The sequence below is a fragment of the Bos mutus genome, chromosome 5 (genome assembly GCF_027580195.1).
Source record: "Bos mutus isolate GX-2022 chromosome 5, NWIPB_WYAK_1.1, whole genome shotgun sequence".
In the NCBI taxonomy this organism is placed as follows: Eukaryota; Metazoa; Chordata; class Mammalia; order Artiodactyla; family Bovidae; genus Bos; species Bos mutus.
In genome coordinates, this window is record NC_091621.1 from 36,186,050 (window position 1) to 36,212,373 (window position 26,324).

Sequence of the window (26,324 nt, forward strand, 5' to 3'; positions counted from 1 at the left end):
TCAGTTCAAAAGCATCAGTTCTTTGGTGTCAGCCTTCTTTATGGTCCAACTCTTATATCCATACATGACTATTGGAAAAACCATAGTTTTGACTAGATGGACCTTTGTTGGCAAAGTAATATCTTTGCTTTTTAATATGCTGTCTAGGTTGGTCAAATCTTTTCTTCCAGGGAGCAAGTGTCTTTTAATTTCATGGCTGCAGTGATTTTGGAGCCCAAGAAAATAAAGTCTGTCACTGTTTCCCCATCTATTTACCATGAAGTGATGGGACCAGATGCCATGATCTTCGTTTTTGGGATGTTGTGTTTTAAGCCAGCTTTTTGACTCTCCTCTTTCACTTTCATCAAGAGGCTCTTTAGTTCTTCCTCACTTTCTGCCATAAGGATGGTGTCATCTGCATATCTGAGGTTATTGATATTTCTCCCAGAAATCTTGATTCCAGCTTGTGCTTCATCCAGCCTAGCATTTCACATGATGTATTCTGCATATAAATTAAATTAGGAGGGTGGCAATATACAGCCTTCACATACCCTTTTCCAAATTTGGAACCAGTCTGTTGTTCCATGTCTGGTTCTAACTGTTCCTTCCTGACCTGCATACAGGTTTCCCAGCACGCAGGTGAGGTGGCCTGGTATTCCTATTTCTTTTAAGAATTCTGTCTTCCACATGCTGTTTTCAAAACTCATGCCTCAAATATGAAGAAAGAGAAATTTTGAAAATAAAGGAATGGAAAATATGTACTAAGGAAACATTATCCAAAATAAAATTGATATAATTGCATCATATCAAGCTAAATGGATGTTTGGAAGGGGAAATAAGGCATTTTTAGAGTTGAGAAGAGTTACCACATTGTGATGAATAAAATGAATTCACCAGGAACGCATAACAATTTTAAGCTAATATGTACCCTATAAGATACCTTCAAAATTTATAAAGGAGAAATTGACAGAATTTAGTAACTGATACACCTACCATCATAATATCAATACATATATTTAAAAAGAGATACTGAAAATGAGTAAGTATTCAGTATTAAGAACTTATGGTGATTAAAAACAGGAGAATCAGTTTTAAAAGATAAGGAAAAAATATATGAGCAGAGATTCATATAATAAAGACTAAGGTACTATAAGAGAAATTAAAGTAATCAAGAAAATTTTGTAAACCTAATAAAATTAAAAAAATTTTTATGAGATGAATCAAAATTATAAGAAAAAAGGCACAAATAAGCCATGTGAAAAATGAAAAATAAATTAGCAATATAGATACAGTGAATATTAAAGTATAACTATATGCTCTATTCTAGATAAATATCAGCAAAATTAATTTTAAAAGCCAGATACAAGAAAAGCACACGATATTATTCTGTTTATAAATGTACAATATAGATAACTAAACAATATTTTATTATATTTATGTTTACAACCAGATGATGGAAAACCACAAAGAAAAACAGGAAAATGGGAATTATAAAATACAAAGTTTAGAACTGTGGTTACCCTAGGGTAATTTGACTAGGGATGAGTACACAGAGGACTTAAAAGTCTTTGTTTTTATTCTGTTTTTTCCAAGGTTAGTAGTGGGAACATGCTGTACTATTTATTTGTATTTTTAATGCCTTAATATACATAATATGCTCTTTGATATAAATATAATTTTTAATAATTTTAATTAAAACATCTTAAATATGTAGCTGCATGTGATATATTAACAAGAGAAAACAGCTTGGTTAAAGGATACTTCCTGAGTTTAATTTTAAAATATGCCCTAAAACCAATATTTTACTTTTATTAGAAATGAAAATACTTAGTTTTACTTTTAGACAATGAATGCTGAAATAATAATCCTATTGCAAAGATACATATTTAGGTCGCTGCTTTTGAACTCTGAGCTTGCTGTTATGTCACCCAAACATTTAGTCTATCTGTCTTCAGGCAACAGTGGAGCATGGAAATAATGCTTGCTTAAACTTATAAAGTATGTTACTTGGTGGCTGCCTTACTTGATAATCTCTCAAATTTATGGAAAATATGGACAACCAATGAAGGTGGCTATGTCAGATGGTTGATATAAGTTCCTTTTCTTGGACTTACTATTTGCTAACAATAGGAATGTTAGGTCAACTGAGGTCTGGAGATTTGCCACCTATCAGAGTTGACTGAAATATTTTGATAAATTTTGTGCAAGCAATATGGCAGGCTATATAATGGTGTTGGGTTTGGGAGACTGAGCCAGTTCCATTGGTTCTCTCATTAGAACCAGCTTGTCATAGATGTATCATTCAGAAACTAGAATGCTGAGGTCCTTAAAATGACTTTTATTTCCCTTTGGGGAGATATTTGCTCTTTCTATGATATAAGGACTGTTGATGAATAATGATTCCTATAATCACATTTCTGAAAGCATCTTTTCTTTGTCTTTCTATTGGCCATCCATTCATATGTACAATTACAAAGCTATCGTAACATGGCCTATTTTGTATAATTAATTTCTCTAGTAACAAAAATATCTATGTTAAAAAAATAAGGAAAGTCTGGAAACTGAAAGCTACTTATTCCTTCAAGTCACAAAACAAAAATAAATTCTTAACCATGTAATTTTGAGCTACTATCATTTAATAATTTAGCCACTCATAAGGAATAGCATGTCAGAAGATAGTGTAAATATTTTTCTGTTGGCTTCTTGCTTAGAAAAACCAGTAGTAATTTTCATGCTTCCCATTTTTTCTAAATTATAATTCAGTGTGGTAGACAGCAAATTGTACTGGGGCACATCATATTTATTTTGCATCTGTGAACACACTGTTGGGAACTCTGCAGACCTTGCCTGGGAAGGTACTTTTAGATTGTGTCTATTTCTGTATTCAGGTTATTCAGGTATCTTTTTCTAAATGCTTCTATATTCTGAGACATGCCTAATTTCCTTACTTAATAATAAAACAGCCCATGACTCATTGTAAATCAGGAGGGATCCAGCAATAAGGTGCAATACATCACAAAAGCAGTGCAACTATCATTGGAGATAATAAGCAGGTGCATTAATATTCATGCTATATGAAGTCCTGGTTGTGCTTCTAAAAAGCTGTAGAATACATTTCAGGTTTAATGTTCACCAATAGATGTTTGCCAGTGATTTTCAGATATTTCTTGTAGCAATTCATTCAAGGCATCACTAGGTAATTTAGAAAACTTTCGTCCTTGGTTTCCATTTACTTAATTGTATACTCAGCTCATGTACCTCAGTGAGCATGCATAATCCTTCCTGGTTGGAGTTTGACTCTTTCTTTTTCTCAACTGGAAGTGCTGTTGTATAAGGCAGATTGTATGTGTGCACCTGTGTATGTGGTATGGTGTGTGCAGCGGGGGTCAGATGGCAATGAAAGGGAGAAAACTACATGCATTATCCTATACGGTACAGTATTTCCCTGGTGTCAAAGAAACATTTGGACTTTGTTTCCATATGGAGTGACCTATGAGGGAGGATAAGAAAATAATACTTGGCTATAAGTGATGCAGAGATACCAATAAAACAGGAATACCACATAAAAATACACAGGCTGGGCACTGTCAATGTCCAGAGGCCACCACACACCACCCCCCAGAGTTACACAGTGTAGCAACACCACAAATAAGGCACTTGAAAGTGTACTCCTGTTCACTCTTTAAGGTAGGTGATTAATTCATGTCCTTATTTAATTTATCTATAAATAAATTTGTAATAAACCAAACATATTATGCACATGGATAATGTTTGGTAGCATGCATCTTAAACTGAATATCCTTCTTGTTTGAAATTGTTTTTGATTTTATTTTTCCAGGCATTGATAAAGACCTTTTCCACCTCTTTTGGAATCTTGACTATATATCTTCTGTGTCTTCCTAGCTTCCCAAGCAGTGAAGGGACAGGGTTGGGAAGAAAAGGAATATTCTACCATCCAGAGAAGAGTAGATGGTGAGGCTTAAAAGTAGTCAGTAGTCAAACATTAAGCAAAAAAAAAAAAAAAAAAGAGTCCGACTCCTTACTCCAGTTCTGATGATGGTGGGAGAAATTTGGGGATATATGGCTGCAGTATGAACAGGGACTTCCCATCAATCTTCTTAGAAACATAGAAGTAAAATGAACATTTTCAAGAAATACTGGAGCCTTGCTCACCATCTTTTCCTCCTGTCCAATTTAAGTGCTGACACTTCCTGGTTTGTGACCAGTGACTTTTTACTCACTGTCATGCTCATGTTATTCATAATGATAAGCAGTCTTTCTTCTTGGCCTGGGTATGTGAAGATTCACTCATTTTGATGTTGGCTTTAGCTATTGGTAAATCAGTGTGTCTTGAACCATAATTCTCTGGGCAACTAAAGCCCTCAAAAATAGTTCCTTCAATATTACAAATTGAAGGAACTTTATAACTTCTCATCCTGTCCCTGAATGAACCACTGTGGGGAATTTCAAAGCACATGCCAAAATGTGGATTTGCTTGGTATTGAATATTTGGCATTAACTGACAATTCTTGCTTAGTAAGTTCCAAATACTGGCTCAATTCCACCTAAAGAATTTTGTACAATTAATATGTACAAATTAATATGTGTGATATACCTCAATCTAAATAAAATAGCATCAGTAAAGTCAGGGAAAGAACATTGCAGATTTAGTGGATAATTATTACATTACTGATCATCTCAATTTACTTTCTTTTTTTTTCATTTTTTAACTTTACAATATTGTATTGGTTTTGCCATATATCAACATGAATTTACTTTCTTACTTGGGCAAGGAAGTTAAAAATGAACAAACAAAAGACAAATCTTGGTCATAATAACAATTATACAAGGACATTTATTCAAGTGTTTAAGAAATAATTGTAGAAATCCATGAAGATCATCATATGCCATGGCATATGCTGATAGCATATGTGCTGCTCAGTCACTTCAGTCGTGTCCAACTCTTTGTGACCCCATGGACTGTAGCCCGCCAGGCTCCTCTGTCTATGGGATTCTCTAGGCAAAAATACCGGAGTGGGTTGCCCTGCTCTCTTCTAGGGGATTGTTCCAACCCAGGGATCAAACCTGCATCTCCTCCATCTCCTGCATTGCAGGAGGATTCTTTACCCAGTGAGCCACTTTGGAAGTCCCTGCTGATAGCATATTTTGCTCTAATTTTCATGACATGGGAAAACTACTGGAAAATGATTAGCATTATTACCTTTAAGAGATGAAAATTATTAATGCTCTTACAGAATGCTTATCATTCCATCAACTAAACACTTTTTCAAATTTCACTTATCTGATAAATATAGGTAGCCACATAACCTAATTAAAATTTTGTTACATATATATACTATACTGAATATAAAGCAAAGCTTTTCTTCAAAATAATCTCTCAGAAATTCTTAACCTCCTTTATGTTCAAATAACTATAAAATCGCATATTATGTTTAATTATTTTATTTTGAATAAAGTTGTATTTGGGGAAGGCATTAAGCTAAAACAATGTTAAATAAAAGTGAACTTTGAATGTTATTTAGGTCATCTGATAGATACTATTAAAAAAGGAGACAAGTATATCACAGATGTAGTAATTATTTTTGATGGTCTCAAAATTGCCAAAAATACATATCATTGTAAAGAAGCCTCTTAATAATAACTTTAAATAGTAATATAGAATTTTTATTTTAAGATAGGAGATATAGGCAATGAACTCAAAGTGTAGAGTATAAGTATTAAAGATTCTAACTATATCTTGCTGCTGCTACTGCTAAGTCGCTTCAGTAGTGTCCGCTCTGTGCGACCCCATAGACAGCAGCCCATCAGGCTCCACCGTCCCTGGGATTCTCCAGTCAAGAACTCTGGAGTGGGTTGCCATTTCCTTCTCCAATGCATGAAAGTGAAAAGTGAAAGTGAAGTCGCTCAGTCGTGTCCGACTCTTAGCGACCCCATGGACTGCAACCTGCCAGGCTCCTCCATCCATGGGATTCTCCAGGCAAGAGTACTGGAGTGGGGTGCCATTGCCTTCTCCAACTTTATCTTAAAGAGGAGTAAATCAAATACTTGATCTGTGATGGAGGGTTGCCAAATGTAGTGACAGTCAGCTATGTTTCAAGACAGTGCTAAGTGGAGATATGATGGCTACTGATCTCAGGCTTAGATGGCAAAGGACAATTCTCCAAGGTAGGTGGTACTCCCTGAAAGGCCTGGAATAATGGTGATAGCTTACTTTGAATGGTGTTGCTGGATTTGTGGTCTCCGAAGAAGATTTAACAGTGGGACCAAAGACAGGTCTCAGTCACTCAGAGCTTTGTGCAGCAAAATTTTCTTTCAAGTGACAGGACAGAGAAAGCTTCTGACATAGACACCAGAAGGGCGTAGAAAGAGTACCCACCCTCATTAGTTTAAGCAGGGCCTTATATACTTCTCAACTGGCTGCTGAGAACAGATAAAAAGAATACCTAAAGGTTTGTAAACAGTCCACCAGATCCTTTCCCAGGGCACACATCCGAGGTAATTTTGGCACAAGATTAGCCAGGGAGAATGGGTTCTGGGTGAAAGTCTCTGGGTGAGATATACTGTTGCTGTGTAATCGGAGGGACAAGTCTTGAGAAACACATTCCCAGGCAAGATTTGTTACAATTAAAATCATTAGCATAGAGCCTAAGAAAAGCATTTCTATGAGTAAAACATTGTGTTGTGTAGTCATTAGTTCTGGACCTGAAGCAAGGCTAGTTCTTGGGCAAGATACATTGTGCACAAGGCTTAAGGAAAGCATAAGTGAGAATGTTCACTTCCTCCCTAAAGGCCTTGGACCACCTGCCTAAGCTTTAACTCTCTCCATGGGGATAAGTGTTTTGATTGGGAGAGGGCTCTGCCACCATCAACATGAGCCTCTTGCAGAATGCTAATCTAGGAGCAACTCACATCATTCAGCTGGCAATCCCTTCTAAAGGAGCCAGTATGAGAATTTTGTTATTACAGTATACTAACGCATATATATGGAATTTAGAAAATGGTAACAATAACCCTGTATACGAGACAGCAAAAGAGACACTGTTGTATAGAACAGTCTTTTGGACTCTGTGGGAGAGGGAGAGGGTGGGATTATTTGGGAGAATGGCATTGAAACATGTAAAATATCATGTATGAAACGAGTCACCAGTCCAGGTTGGATGCAAGATACTGGATGCTTGGGGCTGGTGCACTGGGATGCCCCAGAGGGATGGTATGGGGAGGGAGGAGGGAAGAGGGTTCAGGATGGGGAACACATGTATACCTGTGGAGAATTCATTATGATATATGGCAAAACCAATACAATATTGTAAAGTTAAAAAATAAAATTAAATTAAAAAAAAGACAAAAAAAAAAGAAGAAAAAGGAAGAAAATAACAAGAAAGTCCAATAATAGTTGAATCCTCCACCAGAAAAGTGATACCACAAACCAGAGGAAAATTTTGATAAAATATCTCAGTGAACTAATAAAATTAGAAAAATCATTTTCTTTATAAAATAAGATTTCAAAGCAAGACTTTAGAGGAAAACAAGAATTTAGAGAGGACGGTATAAGACAATACAAGAAATGAGACCAAAAGGCTCAAGGAAAGATGCAGAAGAGAAAAAGTAGAAGAATAAAAGTCAAATTGGAATCTCCAGAAACATTCATGAACACACCCAAAATTGAAGTACAGGATATGACTGAGGGGGTAAAATTAAAAAGAGGTGTAGACATCGATGCACGATGCTGTATGCTTGGGGCTGGTGCACTGGGACGGCCCAGAGGGAAGGTATGGGGAGGGAGGAGGGAGGAGGGTTCGGGATGGGGAACACATGTATACCTGTGGCGGATTCATTTTGATATTTGGCAAAACTAATACAATTATGTAAAGTTTAAAAATAAAATAAAATTAAAAAAAAAAAAAAAAAAATAAATAAAAAGAGGTGTAGACATCGAAGACAGAAAAAGTAAAAGTATGCCCCAAAGACTTAATAGACTAAAGAAAGACTTGAATCTTTAGACTTAAAAGGCAAGTTGTGTCTAGAAAAGAGACAGACAACAAAAAACTTAGCAAAATTATTACACTTAAAAAAAAATACTGTAGGCTTCCAAGCAATAAAAAAATCCAATTCACTTGTGAAAAAAAAAAAAGGAAAAAAACTCAGGCTCCAGTTTTCTGATATTTCTCCTTGGCATCACTCAATAGTGTTATGATTGCAAAGAGTCAGACATGACTGAGCGACTGAACTGAGGGCTGGCTGATTCACATTGTTATATGGCAGAAATCAACACAATATCGTAAACAGTTTTTCTCCAGTGAAAAATAAATACAAATTAGGACTTACATTGTGGCAGTAGATAAGAATCCATGTGTCAGTGCAGGGGCCATGGGTTTTATTGCAGTTCCGGGAAGATTCTGTATGCCGCAGAGCAACTAAACCCATTCACCACAGCTACTCAGCCCATGTTCTAGAGCCCATGAGCTGCAACTAACTGAGCCCATGAGCCACAACTACTGATCCCATGTAGCACAGCTACTGAAGCCTGTGGGCCCTAGAACCTGTGCTCCGCAACAAGAGAAGCCACTGCAATGAGAAGCCCAAGCACCTCAACGAAGAGTAGGCCCTCTCACTACAAGTAGAGAAAGCCTGCACAGAGCAGTGAAGACCCAGCACAGCCTAATAAAATAAAATTTAACACATATGAATATTAAAAGTAAGGAAGAAATGCCCTGAGTTCTATGGAAAACAATTGTGATTCAATAACTTCATATTCTGCCTAATTCCTGTGTGTGTTAGTAGCTCAGTCATGTACGACTCTTTGTGACACCATGGACTGTAGCCTCCTAGACTTTGTTTAAGATCATGGCATGTGGTTCCAACACTTCATGGCAAATAGATGGGGAAACAATGGAAACAGTGATAGACTTTATTTCCTTGGGCTCCAGAATCACTGTGGATGGTGATTGCAGCCATGAAATTAAAAGACACTCTTTGGAAGAAAAGATTTGACCAACCTAGACAGTGTATTAAAAAGCAGAGGCATTACTTTGCCGGCAAATGTCCATTGTCAAAGCTATGGGTTTTCCAGTTGTCATGTATGGCTGTAAGAGTTGGACCATAAAGAAAGGTGAGTTCCAAAGAGTTGATGCTTTTGAACTGTGGTGTTGGAGAAGACTCTTGAGAGTCCCTTGGACTGCAAGGAGATCCAACCAGTCCATCCTAAAGGAGATCAGTCCTTAATATTCATTGGAAGGACTGATACTGAAGCTGAAACTCCAATACTTTGGCCACCTGATACGAAGAACTCAGTCATCGGAAAAGACGCTGTTGCTGGAAAAGATTGAAGGCAGGAAAATAAGGGGATGACAGAGGATGAGATGGTTGGATGGCACCACTAACTTGATATACATGAGTTTGAACAAGCTCCGGGGGTTGGTGATGGACAGGAAGGCCTGGCGTGCTGCAGTCCTTGGGTTCGCAGAGTCGGACACGACTGAGCAACTGAACTGAATTGGAGTGTAAAGAAAGAATTTGCTTGTAGGCTGCATTGTTATCATGAACATCCCCAAAGAATGTATTGTAGAAAAAAGTTCAGGCATTGGACGTAGTGGAAAAACTCTAGCTATAGTGCTAGAAAAGATCGCTGAGGCAATTTGTTTACAGGACTAAGGTCCAAAAACTACATGGCTTCTGATTAGAGACCAGAGTGTAGATGTATTCCCAAACCATAACAACATAGAAATGATATATGATATAAGAAAATATAATATTCTGATGTTCTCATCTGTTTTAGATGAGGGGGAAAGATATCATTTAAAGGTGATAAAGAAAACAGGGATTTAAGATATTTTGCAAATCAAAAAGTTAATAGGAAAAATAAGATAATAAGTACAATAAGGTGATGAAGGGGGAGAAGGCAGAGGGAGAATAATCAACAAAAAAATTTTATCAATGTTGTACTACTTTGCCAACAAAAGTCCATCTAGTCAAGGCTATGCTTTTTCCTGTGGTCATGTATGGATGTGAGAGTTGGACTGTGAAGAAGGCTGAGTGCCAAAGAATTGATGCTTTTGAACTGTGGTGTTGGAGAAGACTTGAGAGTCCCTTGGACTGCAAGGAGATCCAACCAGTCCATTCTGAAGGAGATCAGCCCTGGGATTTCTTTGGAAGGAATGATGCTGAAGCTGAAACTCCAGTACTTTGGCCACCTCATGCGAAGAGTTGACTCATTGGAAAAGACTCTGATGATGGGAGGGATTGGGGGCAGGAGGAGAAGGGGACGACAGAGGATGAGATGGCTGGATGGCATCGCTGACTTGATGGACATGAGTCTGAGTGAACTCCGGGAGTTGGTGATGGACAGGGAGGCCTGGCGTGCTGCGATTCATGGGGTTGCAAAGAGTCGGACACAACTGAGCGACTGAACTGAACTGTACTAGGGAGTAAATAACATTGAAAGAAATAATAAAATTCATCTATTAAATGAAGTTTATTTTTTGTTTTTTTTTTTTTTAACTTTACAATATTGTATTGGTTTTGCCATACATCAACGTGAATCCGCCACAGGTATACACGTGTTCCCCATCCTGAACCCCCCTCCCACCTCCCTCCCTGTACCATCCCTCTGGGTAATCCCAGTGCACCAGCCCCAAGCATCCTGTATCCTACGTCAAACCTGGACTGGCGATTCGTTTCAAATGTGATATTATACATGTATCAATGCTATTCTCCCAAATCATCCCACCCTCTCCCTCTCCCAAAGAGTCTAAAAGACTATTCTATACATCTGTGTCTCTTTTGCTGTCTCGCATACAGGGTTATTGTTACTATAAGATAATAATCAGAAAAAATAGAAACCTTTTATATTTCAGTAGTGTGTGTTTTTTTGCTCAGGAACTCAGTCGTGTCCAATGCTTTGCGACCCCAATGGCTGTAGCCCACCAAACTCCTCTGTCCTTGGAATTTTCCAGACAGGAATACTGGCATGAGTAACCATTTCCTACTCCAGGGGATTTTCTCAACCTAGGGATGGAACCTGAATCTCTTGCATCTCCTGCACTGGCAGGTAATTCTTTACCACTGTGCCACCGGGGAGGCCCATATTTCAGTAGAACGCTCATAAGATATAGGAGAGAAAAATAAAGGAAGAAATTATTTAAATAGCTTTGCATGTTCTGTTGTATAATATTCAAGGTATATGGTTAAATGGAGAAAAGTTTCAAATGAGAATGCAAAATTTTATGTGTAAATTGGTTCATTAATACCGCTAACATATATGCTTAATAGAATAGCGCTATATCCCTTAAATAATACTTCACTGCATAATATCTGTATCAAGAGAGGCACTATGTAACTACAGTTATTGTTATTATGTTTTGATACTGTATCCTTAATAATCAGTATTTTGAGTAATATCACATGCTAAACATAAAACTGTATGTAGTACCTGCATTTGGAGAAGGAAATGGCAACCCACTCCAGTATTCTTGCTTGGAAAATCCCATGGACAGAGGAGTCTGGTGGGCTACAGTCCATAGTATTGCAAGAGTCGGACATGACTTAACGACTAAACCACCACCACCACCTACATTTGAGTACCTGCATGTATAACTGGGCTAAGAAAATAAGACTGGAAAAGGTGGGGAATGTTAAAATGCAAATGAATGCTCAGTTATATTACATAAATCTTCTAGGAAACCGTCTTAGATTGTTGCAGCCTTTGGTTGCTGACCTCCATTGCCTTACTTTTTAACAGCAATTTTAAACTATAACATATTTTTAACATTATAGGACATTTTAATCATTTTCTAACACTTCGTATATGATAGTCTTGTCTTTATGGAAGTGATGATTTGACTGTCAATCCCTTTGACTCCAAATCCAGTTATTCAACATAGTCACAGGAAGCAGAATGATTGGGTAGAAGTTCCAGATATCAACCACAAAACATCAATTATTACTATTATAACACCTGTTAATATGTATTATATGTCCTTAGATGAAGAACAGTGGCTAAGATGGTAAAGAATCTAATCTGCCTACAATGCAAGAGATCTGAGTTCGACCCCTGGGTCGGAAAGATCCCCTGGAGAAGGAAATGGCAACCCACTTCGGTCTTCTTGTCTGGAAAATCCTATGGACAGAGGAACCTGGCAGGTTACAGTCCATGGACTGAGAAACTAACACAGAGAGATGATGAATAAGAAACTGAGACACAGAGGAGTTGATTATTTTGCCCCAAATCTATAGCTACTGCTAAGTCACTTCAGTCGTGTCCAACCCTGTGCAACCCCATAGACGGCAGCCCACCAGGCTCCCCTGTCCCTTGGATTCTCCAGGCAAGAACACTGGAGTGGGTTGCCATTTCCTTCTCCAATCTAAAGCTGGTTAGAGATAAAACATGGATGAGAAGTAGAGCAGGCTAACTGCTGAACAAAATATTAATAGTACTTTAGTGTAACCCTGGTCACTAATTTTTCTTTCTCTATGGACAAAAGATGGGATATAACAACATAAAATTGAACAATTGTTAAGAAAAGTACATCTGAGAGTTTGTAAAGTACATCTAAGAGTTTGTAATCCATTAAGTTCACTAGCAAATGTAAGGTGTTACTGACATCATTGTTATTTTCCCGCTGCCCTGTTACTCTCCAATCACATATACTCAACTCACACAGGAGCAAAGTTTTCACTTAGATTCCTGTAGAGATTACTTTCTTTCATATTCAGTAGATCAGATGGTAAAGAACCTGTCTGCAATGCAGGAGACCCTGGTTCAATCCCTGGGTTGGGAAGATCCCCTGGAGAAGGGAATAGCTACCCACTCCAGTATTTTTGCCTGGAGAAGTCCATGGACAGAGGAACCTGGTGGGCTATAGTGCATGGGGTCACAAAGAATTGAACACGATTGAGCGACTAACAACACTGACTTTTAAAACTCGATATTCATCTACCTCTCTATAAAAGTAGAAATACAATACAGAAATTCATGAAACCAGAAGTTCTTTCTTTGAAAAGATCAATAAATATAATGAACTTTTAGCCACACAGACTAAGAGTGGGGTGCCATTGCCTTCTCCCTAAGATAAGAGAGAATATTCAAATTACTAAAATCTAAATGAAAGTGGGACATTATTCTTGATTCTACAGAAATAAAAAGGATTATAAGAGATTATTATGAACAACAATACACCAAAAAGTGGGATAATCTAGATGAAGTGGAGAAATTCCTAGAAACACAAAACCTACAAAAAACTACATTATAAAGAAATAGATTTATAACTAGTAAGAAAACTGAATCAGTAATCAAAAATATCCTAACAAATAAAAGCCCACTGGACATAATGGTTTCACTGGTGAAATCTACCAAACATTTAAAGAACTTAAAAAAAAAATAAACAAAAACCAACAACTCGATATTCATGTTTCTGGTCCAGTTGCACAATGAAAGTGAAAGTGAAAGTGTTAGTCGCTCAGTCATGTCTGACTCTTTGCAACCAATGCACTATAGCCTGCCAGGCTCCTCTGTCCATGGAATTCTAAAGGCAAGCATACTGGAGTGCGTTGTCATTTATCAAACCTTAAAATAAGCTTGGATTCTACTGAGTAAAACTACCTTCAAGGCATAATGCAATAAGGAACATAATGAAGTTCTTGAAAGTGAAAAGTGAAGTCTCTCAGTCATGTCCAGCTCTTTGCAACCCCATGGACTGTAGCCTACCAGGCTCCTCTGTCCATGGGATTTTCCAGGCAATAGTACTGGAGTGGATTGCCATTTCCTTCTCTGGGGGATCTTCCCAACCCAGGGATCGAACCCTGGTCTCCCGCATTGTAGACAGGCGCTTTACCGTCTGAGCCACCAGGGAAGTCCATGAAGTTCTAAATTTTGTGCAAAGACCTAGTAAACAGGAAAGGGTAAGGGAACAACTGTGGAATTCAAAGAGTTAAACAAATATCTCTCGGCTTAGAAAGTCCCACAATTTCAAATTCTAATAATCTTCCTTAGAAGCATCAGCAAGTTTTGCATTGTGTTTATGTTACACAGTAACCTTTTTCTGCATTGTCCTCAGCAACCCCTTTCCTGCATCTTTCCCCACAAAGACTGTCCTTGACCAACACAAGAAATGCATTTGATTTCTCTAATGCAGAAGGTAATTGGATTTTTCTTTATTGAATGCATCCCTTTAATGACTGTCTCTGCTCCTGCCAATTTAGCTGCTAGTGACCTGACATTGATCTGATGATATGACTTAAAATAAAGAGTTGGAGCTGGGGGTGAAAAAGACCAGCTGTCTGGCATTAGAAAAATGTTCTTTGCCTCATCTTGCCATTTTCCTGAAAAAAGCCTTTATCCTTGAATGTCATTTTTACAAAACATGCTGCTGTAATAATTGGTATATAGCAGCAGATTGCCTCCTTCTAGAAAATATAATAAGTATTTCCCAGAAAGTGCCCTGGAGAAAACATTGAAAATTGAATAAAATCCACCCAGTAATCATTCTGTACCTTGAAAATATTTATTACCATGCAGCCACTTTCTGAAACAGGATAAATATTGTTGAACAGAATTAATTAAATCTGTTACAAAACTGGTGAAACATGAAATATTTATTTAAGTATTTATTTACTTAACCTTGAGGTTTTGTAAAAAATAAAATTTGACAAGAGAATTGTTATTCAAGACGGTTATGAAGGAATAGTGGATGAAGTCATTATATTTGGAAGAATAGCAATTCTTTCCTTAAGGGGAGTTATGATATAAAACTTTTTATGCCCAAGAATATATGGAATTTAAATATCTCTGCTTTTGTCTTTGCTCATTTTCTCGTAAGCATGTAACTCACTTGATTCATGGTTCGCTTTTATTCTATCATCTTCCCTTTGTTCATTCTGTTAAATATCATGAATCTTTTTTGATTGAAGATACAATCTATAGGCAGTAGTCTGAGTGAGAAAATAAAATCTTGTAATTGTAAAGTGTCATGAAGAAAATAAATGATAAAGTCATTAATAAATAAGTTTCCTTTAAAAGTAAATGAAACAAGTGTTTTTCCTTTTGAATTCATATCACTTGCATTCACAATTACCAAAGTCATTAACAATTTAAAGAAAAAAACTGAAAGTTTATATTAAGACTACTTATACTTGAATCTTCAGATTCAGTAGTACAACCACATCACACACAAAGTTGGTGTAAGCCCTGAGTTAGACAAAGGTATAATAAATTCACAGTGTTACTCAGTGATGGTCCATGAACTTGCTTTGGTTCTCATCAACCAAGAGAAGCTTGGGAGTTCTATCCAAGAAGTGATGTTGAAAAGAGAGTATAAAGAAGAAATGAGTGAATATTTCCTGGAGACTGGGCTCCTCACCCTCTGTTCTGATTTCATCTTAGTCACTAGCATGCCAGTGAATGTTTTTAGAGACCATTTCTTAGATGTTGTATAGCACATCAAGATGGGCTTGCCTGAGAACTGGTGTGCCTTCCACAGAAACTCCAGTAGTATTGAAGGGGTCACTGATCCAGAAGACATCCCCCCTCTACCCAGTCAAAATCTTTCATCATAAATGATTAAATCTCACCCATTCCATTCCAGTCAGATCATTGTTGGAAGTCACACTTAAATGTAATGTTAACACTTTAAAAGAGCATGAAAAAGTATATTTTAATTGATTATGAAAATGTTTCCTTACTCAATTCAGTATATCTCATCCTATATATTTTCTTAATCTTGAATTTGTTTTGTTTTCATTTGAACTCTATAAATTAAATATATAATTAATGAAAACTATTCTCTTAAAAGGAAGGTATATTTTGTGAAAAAAGGAACATGTGTGTGTACATACACAATACATTTTCTTTTATTAGAAAAAGTAGATTCCCCATCTATCAGCTTTTTAAAAATACTTTTGTAATTGGTTATTTACTTAGATTATTTTTAATATTTGAAATTATTAATATGAGATGTAGCCAGTGAGCAGTTTACTTTGTTAATGCATTTTTGTGCTTTTTAAAATTGAAGCATAGTTGATTTACAGTATTATATTAGTTTCAGGTGTACAACATAATTCAGTATTTTATAGATTATACTCTATTTAAAGTTATAAAATATTGACTATATTCCCCATGTTGTACAATATATCATTTTAGCTTATTTATTTTATATATAAGAATTTGTACCTGTTATCCTCTTACCCCTATCTAGCTGTTAATGCATTTGTAAAAACAAGCATGCATTTATATCAATTCATTTCCTTGTATCTTCTTTGAGCAAATATTTTGAAGTCTTTTATGTAAAAGATTCTTAAGACATTAAAAAGGCAACAAAAACAAATCTTCACTTTCAAGAATTTTAAAATGTAGAGAAGAGAGGGAAATAGTACATAAATGAGTAAAATAGAAGGTGGAAAGGGATCTGTGACATAAGAAGGATGACTCAAGAACCACAGTTGGAAGGAACAGGGAAAAGCATCACAGCGGTGATGTGACTTTACCCAAGATGTCAGGATCTGTGCGTGTGAGAAAAAGAGGTATAGCATTTTTGAGAAAATGCTGGATAATTAGAATAAATGTGCCATGTAAAGGGTTCAAGTCATGGGACTTCCTTGGTGGTCCATTTTTAAAAAATCCACCTCCCAAAGCAGGAGACATGGGTTTGGTCCCTGATCTGGGAACTAAGATCCTACATGCCTCGGGACAACTAGCCCATGTGCCACAGCTAGAGAAGAGCCAGCATGCCACAACGAAAGATCACACGGGCTGCTACTAAGACCTGATGTGGTGAAATAAATAAATAAATACATTTTTAAAAGGGTTCGTACCATTGAAAGGGAAAAGGGAGAAAAAAGAAATCACTATTTTGACTAGTAGTATAGGTAAAAATCTCAACACATCAGGAAATATTTGAATTTTGGAGTTTCTGATTTAGAAACATTTTAAAAGAATATGGCATTTAATTTAAATATTATGTTTTTGTTTCTATGGAGAAGTTAACAGTATCTTAAGATGCTTCCTTATATAAGATCATCTTGATGGATGTGTTTTAAAAAAAATAGCACTATTTGATATGTTGAACGACCTTGAATATGCTCATTCATTATGTAAAGTCAAATGAACTGTGAAAACTTTTAACTGAAGGAAATATATCCTTGTAATTTTTATCTCTGCATGTGTTCTAATTTTAAAATACATATTTTATTCTTAGAAAAATGTGGATTTTATATATATATATAATTTATGTGTGTGTGTGTATTTAAAGCTGAATGGAAGATTTATTTATGAAAGTGCCTAATAAGTTTCTTTCATTGTTGCAGGTCACTGATATGATGCTTCAGGACAAACCCTATCCTGATTGGGGAAAATCTGCAAGAGCTTTCTGGAAGAAAGGAAATGTTAGAATCATTTTATTCTGGTAAGAGACTGTTTCATTTATTGACTGTGTCTTGCCTCATTCACAAAGGACTTGAGTTGGATTTAGTTTTCTTTAAATATATAGAATTCTAACTAGAGAGGCATTTCTAGTGGACACTATGCTCCATCATTGAAATGATGGAAACCATTATCCTAACTAATCACTTTTTGCCTACACATTGTTGCATATACCCATTTACAAGAGATACATTTACTAATACAGTAAAGCAAATAAGATTTTATCAGAGGTAAGTAGGTTTTTGACTCAGTAAAAATAAGCTAGACTTTTCCGTGAAATCTGATATAAAATTCAGTAAATACTGAATTTCCAACATATTTGACAGGATGTAATTTTGCTTTGAAGAAATCGTACACGGAGGGAAATTCACTACAGATCACATCTGGCTCATTGGCACTTCTTTATGTAATTTCCTTTAGTTGTCCAGCCCAATTATTGCAATGAGAAAACAATCCATGTCTTATAGAACTTTGTTTTTTGGTGGAGTCAATGTTATTTATACATATTTGAACAAGCTTAGACAGAAATGGTAGGAATACAGAAACAGCAAGAAGGGCACTTCACCAGGCTGTGTGACACCACGCAAGCACGGGGATTCAACCTGATGCGTGAAAAGTTATCTACTCTGACACTCAGAAGCCTTGTAACTGATGATAATTTGAACTTCATAAATTGCATAAAGTGCATACTGCTTACCTGCATTTCAAAAAGAAAAAAGAAAATCTCTTTATTCTTGGATTTAATTCAGAGATTTTATTTTTTCATGTACAGACTCCAAAAATCATGGTCACTAAGTACTTGGAGGAAAGTATACACTCTAAGCTATCTTTATGCTTTAGCAATATTACTAAATATTGCTTTCGATATACAGTATTTTAAATTCAATTATTAGCAAGTAAACAAAAATAATTTTTTACTACTATAAAAATGAATATGATTTTGTAGATGTTTATTCACAACTTGTCTCTATGAGTCAAGTGTGGCCTATTTTTATGATGCATTTAACTTTATATCTTTTCCTATTTGTAAGCTCCCATGTAGCTTGACCAGATAATATATAATATAATAATTATAGCATGTATTTACTGAAGGTATGTTTTGCTCCAGTCTCTGTGCTGAGTATTTACTCATTTCATCCTGATAACCCTATAAGTGTTATTACTGTAAGTATAGGTCTCTGACTTTAAGGCTCCAATTCTTAATCTTTACACTAGACTATCTCTAGAAAAACCAAGGATACATTGGTGTGCAAATTCCAAATGATTATCCTTAATCATTATTTAGGTAATGATGCTAAATAAGAGTATGAAATTCTGGAAGTTTATTCTACCCTATAGAATTCTGTACAGGGATTTTAAGAACCACGATTTAAAAGGAGATAAACTCTAATATTGAAAGTGTTTATGGGCTATGTCTCTTTTAAAATATCCATTTACTGTGGAGGATTTCCCTGGCAGTCCAGTGGTCAAGACTCAGTGCTCCCATTGTAGGGCACATGGGTTCAATCCCTGGTCAAGGAAGTAAGATCCCACATGCCCCTTGGAGTGGCCAAAAATAAATGACTAAGATAGTCATTTATTTTTTTTTAAATCCATTTACTATGTTTACAGATATTTTGTATTATTAAATGTATCTGCAGAGGCAGCCCATTGATTATTGCAGGCTACAGTTGCAAAGAGTTGGGCACAACTAAGCAACTAACACACACTTTGTTTATTAGATAATATATTTGAGAGATGATTTTTCATTGTTATATTTCAGAGCATGGAGAGCATAAAACAACTGGAGGAAAATTTAAATACCAATTTGAACATATTTTTTCCTATTTTATCCACTACATATAGTCAGATTATCTTGACAACAGTATTCATGGTTTTAAAAAAAGGAAAATCTGATGTAAAAAGGTGAATAAGGAAATTATGTGGGAAACAAAGAAATCTCCTTTTTTGTTTCTACTTTTCAGATAAAAGGGATTTAGCAAGTATAAAGAACATTTGTTTTTTTAGCTCTAGGAGATAAAAATATAGAGATCATTGGCAAGGTTTTAAATGAAATAAAAGATAGTATTTACATACTCTGTCACCCATTCAAAAAGAGGTTTTGGGTTTTTTTTTTGTTTTTCCCTAGTTAAGGAGAGATGAATTTATGTAAACAAAAGAAATCTGTAGTAAAGAAATTTTGCAAAGGAAAGGCTTTATAAGTTGCAGTGTGATTGTGTGCCAGAGTTTAAACATTACAACATGCAATTATGTTGTTGTAAACTTACCTTTTACCTATATGTAGCTGCTTTAACTCACATTTCTGATTCTGTCAGAAAGTATTTCATTTACAACTATGTGGCTAAGTTCTTCCTTGATTCTTAGTAATAGATGTTTCTACACTGGAGGCAATGGTTCTTTCTTTCAGTAAATGTGTAAAGGTATATTTATTTCATGGGCCTTTAAGCCTTGGAGGAGACTCAACTGTGGTAGGTTTGAAAATACTAAATGCAAAAGGACAGACTATAGAACTACCCTTCCAAAGCCCCATTCCCAGGCCTTTTGTTAACTACAAAGAATACAAGTTTAAAATCTAAATCCTAAATTAATGCTGTAATGTGTGTGTGATCAGTTGTGTCTGATCTTTGCAACCTCATGGACTGTAGCCTTCCAGGCTTCTCTGTCCATGGAATTCTCCAGGCAAGAATACTGTGGTGGATAGCCATTCCTTGATCCAGGGGATCTTCCTGATCCAGAAATCGAACCCGAGTCTCCTGCGTTGCAGGATAATTCTTTATGTCTCAGCCACCAGGGAAGCCCCAAGTTAATGCCACATACTGTTCTAATTTCCAGAGGGACTCCCAAAGCCTATTTTCACTCACCTGTATCTGAAGTAAATGTACATAAACATGGACATAAAATAACAAGTAGGATAATACTTATGTTAGCGTCCATCTCCCTCCTCTATTTACTCTCTGGAGACATAATTTATATGCTTTTGAGGGAAAACGTGTTGCAAAGATATTTCCCAAAGTCTTATATTAAAAAATAAGGGAAGACACTCTTCTGTAATTAGTAGGAGAATCAGTGGAAGAAGAAACTGGGAGAGCTGGTGGGTCATTCGAGCTTCACAGATACTTCAGTTCCTTGCCCTGGAGACACATTAAGAGGATTGCACTTTTTTGCACCCTCTGATCACATGACTTGTTTTGACCAATTAAAATGTGAGTGGAAGAGACATGGGTTACCTCTAAGTAGAAGCATTTAATTGCCAATGAGAAGCATTGAAAATGGCTCCTTTCTTGGTAGCCACTGTTGGAGTTTGAGTCTAGCTGGAGCCCTTGTCATTCAGGCTCCATGAATGACCAGAATAGAGCCAGCATCCTTAAAAACACATGTAGTGTAAGTGAGGAATAAGTCTTTGCAAATGTTAAGCCACTGAGATTTGGGGATGTTTGATAGGGCAACAAAAACCAGCCTGTCCTTATGTACCCTAAAAAGTGGAGTGCTGTCACAGCAGAAGGTGAAAATTTTTCTCTTTTAAGGGCTGGAGAGAAAATGGCAAGGAAACCAATGATGAAGGCTAGAAAGATGGCAGTGCAGATGTTATAGTGCCAAAGCATTTGGTAAAAATTGTGGCCTGTGATTAATTAGATGCTTAGACTTGGAAAGCATAGTGTATGGCTATGTGTGTCTGGATATAACCGACCTCTTCCATTCTACTCTGTTGCATAGAAGAGATTGCATTTCATTTTTTCTGTATTTGATGATTCAGTTCAGTTTAGTCACTCAGTCATGTCCAGCTCTTTCAACTCCATGGACTGCAGCATGCCAGGCTTCTCTATCACCAACTCAAACTAATGTCCATCCAGTTGGTGATGCCATGCAACCACCTCATCCTCTGTCATTCCCTTCTGCTGCCTTCAATCTTTCCCAGCATTAGAATCTTTTCCAATGAGTCAGTTCTTTGCATCATGTGGCCAAAGTTTTGGAGTTTCAGTTTCAGCATCAGTCTTTCCAATGAATATTCAGGACTGATTTCCTTAAGGATTAATTGGTTGGATCTCCTTGCAGTCCAAGGGACTCTCAAGAGTCTTCCCCAACACCACAGTTCAAAAGCATCAAATCTTGGGTGCTCATCTTTCTTTGTAGTCCTACTCTCACATCCATACACGACTACTGGAAAAAACATAGCTTTGACTAAACGGACCTTTGTTGATAAAGTAAGGTCTCTGCTTTTTAATATGCTATCTAGGTTGGTCAAAGCTTTTCTTCCAAGGAGCAAGAGTCTTTTAATTTCATGGCTGCAGTCACCATCTTCAGTGATTTTGGAGCCCAAAAAAATAAAGTCTCTCCCTATTTCCATTGTTTCCCATCTATTTGCCATGAATTGATGGGACTGGATGCCATGATCTTAGCTTTTTGAAGGTTGAGTTTTAAACTAACTTTTTCACTTTATATATATTTTTTTAAAGTACTTTGTCTAGTGCCCTTATGGTTTGGGCTGGGAACTTTTGATCATGATTATCTTTATTCTTGACTGAGAAACAAATGAGCTGATGCTGGTTTTTCTACTTTGAGTATTATGGTTATTACTCAAGTCTAACAAGGTTATTTGACCAGACAAGAGCTAATCAAGAAATTATTATTGTCTTAATATATATGTGTGGGAGAGTAACATGATAACAATAATAATAAATGAAATAAAGTAATAAAAAGGACTGGAGAATTAGGGAAATATCAGTCAGAAGGGTTTTAGTAATAGCTTTACTAATATCCAGATTTATGTCCTATATTTCTACTTTGAGTTTCCACTTTCTTTTCTGTAAAAGGGATGTTTGTTACTTCATGCAGTCCTTTTCAGCTCTGCAGTGCTATTTTTTATTGTAAGATTAAGGTGTTAGAGAGTAATTCTGTCTGCTTTACTCCAGAGAGCAGAATATGGACTGCTTTAGTCTGAATGTTTGTGTCCCTCCAAAATTCCTATGTTGAACTCTCGATGTCCTCTGTAGGACCTTTGGGAGGTGCTTAGGTGGTGATGGTGGTGCCTGTAGAAATGGGACTGGTGCATTTATAAAAAAAGGCCACAGCCCGTTCTACCATGTGAGGACACACTGAGAAGGCACCAGTTATAAATTAGGAAGGAGGGTCTCACCAAACTTGACCATGCTGATACCTTCGTCTTGGACTTCAGGCCTCCAGAATTGTGAGAAATAGATGTCTGGTGTATATGTGTCACCCAGTGTGTGATACTTTGCCATTACAGCCCAAGTGGACTAAGATATGAGTCAATGAGTGTAAGTCCCATGAAACAGATTTAGGTCCAAGTATGAAAGAATGCCCTAATAACATGAGCCTCTGAGTGCTGAATGAGCCTGCCTGATGTCCTGCTAAATTCCCCATCAGTGGAAGTATTCCTGCTAAGACTACTACATAATCCTTCAGGGATGCTATACAGGATTTTCACATTGAATGAGAAAAAAGATAAATCACTTAAAATTTTCATCAAACTTCAAGATTCTCTGACTCTACATTTTTAACTAGAAAAGTACTGCATACTGATTTTTAATAGAGAGGATACTAATTATAATTTAATATGTTCTGTATAATTCCATCATCATTATAGCAAAATTTTTGCAGTAGACAATAATTCATGAAAGGTTCCAGGGGCAACTAGAGTATGCACAGTTTTTTTTGCCTCACTTCCCAAGTAATAAATGAGCCCATATCTTCTCTCTGGATGGATTTTGTCTTTTTGCCTTCAGCCTTCCTTCCACATCAACATGCCTCTTTATGCAGTTGTCTATCTTTAATTAAAAGCTGCCTCTGTGAGGAAAAGCAGAACATTTTTAGCCCAGGTCATGTAACTGTACCTATTGAATCAGTCACCTTCACCTTATACACTACACTAAGTTAACAGGCTCTATTTAAATCTGGCTACTTCACAGTGCATGGATCCAAGGATATGCTTCACCTGGTTTTCTTGTTAAATGTTGAGTTTCCTACTGCTGGATAAATAGATGATTGATGTTGCATTACTGTTTTGTCAGACTGATGTGTTATATCACTTGGTGATTTTCATGTAAAAAGTAGATTTTATATTTATGCCTTAGGGATTTAACTCTCAATCATATATTTATGCCTGGCCATTAATACCCATGCCCTTCGATACATAATTTTGCTGAATTAAAAAAAAGTCCTATTGTCATTAACTTATTTAAGTAAATGCTTAAGCACTGGGTACAATATGGTTAGAAGTAGTTAGAAGCACAACTGGAGCAGGTTGCCTGACTTTCAGTCCTGGCTTTATTACTTACCATGTGTGTCAGTTGTTACTACTTTGTTTTACCTGGTATTATGGTATGTTCACTTCATGGGAAATAGATGGGGAAACAGTGGTAACAGTGTCAGACTTTATTTTTCTGGGCTCCAAAAACACTGCAGATGGTGACTGCAGCCATGAAATTAAAAGACGCTTACTCCTTGGAAGGAAAGTTATGACCAACCTAGATGGCATATTCAAAAGTAGAGACATTACTTTGCCAACAAAGGTTCGTCTAGTCAAGGCTATGGTTTTTCCTGTGGTCATGTATGGATGTGAGAGTTGGACTGTGAGCCCAGAAGAATTAATGCTTTTGAACTGTGGTGTTGGAGAAGACTCTTGAGAGTCCCTTGGACTGCAAGGAGATCCAACCAGTCCATTCTGAAGATCAGCCCTGGATTTCTTTGGAAGGAATGATGCTAAAGCTGAAACTCCAGTACTTTGGCCACCTCATGCGAAGAGTTGACTCACTGGAAAAGACTGTGATGCTGGGAGGGATTGGGGGCAAGAGGAGAAGGGGACGACAGAGGATGAGATGGCAGGATGGCATCACTGACTCGATGGACGTGAGTCTGGGTGAACTCCGGGAGTTGGTGATGGACAGGGAGGCCTGGCGTGCTGCGATTCATGGGGTTGCAAAGAGTCGGACACGACTGAGCGACTGAACTGAACTGAATGGTATGTTATGGAAACAATGGCAGCTTTTGTTTTCTTGGGCTCCAAAATCATTGAGGATGCTGACTGCAGCCATGAAATTAAAAGACGCTTGCTCTTTGGAAGAAAAGTTATGACACACCTATGTATGCACAGTTGCTCAGTCATGTCTGACTCTTTGCGACCCCGTGGACTGTAGTCCACAGGCTCCTCTGTCCATGGAATTTTCCAGGCAAGAATACTGGAGTGTGTTGCCATTTATTTCTCCAAAGAAAAACCTAGACAGCGTATTAAAAAGCAGAGACATCATGTTGCTGACAAAGGTTCCTATAGTTAAAGCTATGGTTTTTCCGGTAGTCATGTATGGATGTTGAACCACAAAGAAAGCTGAGTGCCAAAGAACTGATGCTTTCAAATTGTGAGCTGGAGAAGACTCTTGAGAGTCCTTTGGAAAGCAATGAGATCAAACCAGTATATCCTGAAAAAAATCAACCCTGAATATTCACTGAAAGGACTGATGCTGAAACTGAAGCTACAATACTTTGGCCACCTGATGCAAACTGGTGACTCCCTGGAAAAGACCTTGATGCTGGGAAGGATTGAGGGCAGGAGGAGAAGGGGGCAACAGAGGATGAGATGGTTGGATGGCATCACTGACTCCATGGACATGAGTTTGAGCAAACTCAGAGAGATAGTGAAGGACAGGGAAGCCTAGTGTGCTGCAGTCCATGGGCTTGAAAAGAGTTGGACACAAATGAGCAAATGAACAACAGGAGATGTTACAACTGGTATTATGAGCACCAGGTGCTCTCTATGATGCTGAGAATACAACTTTGAAAGAGAAAATAAGGACTCTGACAGCATAATGTTCTGTCCTGTGAGAAATATGGTAGTAGGAGGAAATACCTACCAACTGTAAGTGCTGTGATATTGTTTGAGGTGAGCTATAGGGATGGTTTAACTAGGGGTGAGATGTCATCCAGGATAAGGAGTAGCCAGAAACATGATGATTGGTTAGGTATGTGGAAGTTCAGGGTATTGTTGAGTGGTTAGGCCTGAGCCACTAAAAGGATGATTATGGTACTCACTAAGATAGGAGATCCCGGTGGAGGACTAAGTCTTAAGTAGAGGTGTACCAAATCCAGACTTGAGCATGTTCTTGTACTAATTGAGATACCTACTATGCAGTTCTCTATATGGACGTGAAGCTAAGGAGTGATGTCTGAGACAAAAATACAACTAACGTTTGTATTTTGATTTACATTTTTATACTTTTGTAGATGTCATTATCTACATATATACAGTGTTTGAGTGAGTGTAGAATAAAAAGAGGGCTTCCCAGGTGACACTAGAGGTAAAGAACTGCCTGCCAATGCAGGACTCATAAGAGAATGGGTTCGATTCCTGAGTCAGGAAAATCCCCTGGAGAAGGGCATGGCAACCCACTCCAGTATTCTTACCTGAAGAATCCCATGGTTAGAGGAGCCTGGCAGGCTATGGTCCATAGGGTTGCAAAGAGTATGGCACAACTGAAGCGACTTAGCGCGTGTGCGCGCGCGCGCGCACACACACACACACACACACACACACACAGAGTGAAAAGATCTGCTAGAATAAACCTGCAGAGCTCTTTTATTTAGGAGCAGGCAGAAGAGGCATCTTCAGAGAAGACAGAGAAAGAGGGGACAAAAAGAATGAAAATTCCAAAAAAGGTGTTTCATGGATTCCAAGAAAAGAGAGAATGTCAAGAGACAATTATGTCAACAGTGAAATGCTGGTGATATATCAAATAAGATCAAAATGCAAAGTGTCAATGGGACTTCACTCTAAAATTACCATCAGTGATGAGCTTGACAAGAATGGTTTTCTGGAATGTTGCTGATAGATTCCAGATTTGTACCTCTCTTGTATCAAGGGTAAACCCATGTTTAGAAGAGGAGGAAAGAAGAACAGTGAGGT

General features: G+C 37.1%; 1 protein-coding gene across 3 annotated transcripts in view; it reads left to right on the forward strand.

The window, feature by feature from the left end:
* The window catches only part of TMEM117 (transmembrane protein 117), a 609,728-nt gene that overhangs the window by 370,737 nt on the left and 212,667 nt on the right, over window positions 1–26,324 (forward strand). For all 3 annotated transcript variants that reach the window (XM_070370659.1, XM_070370658.1, XM_070370660.1), the window contains one exon: window positions 17,296–17,393. In XM_070370659.1, the coding sequence (XP_070226760.1) occupies window positions 17,296–17,393 (98 nt within the window). The remainder of the gene's footprint in view (window positions 1–17,295; window positions 17,394–26,324) is intronic.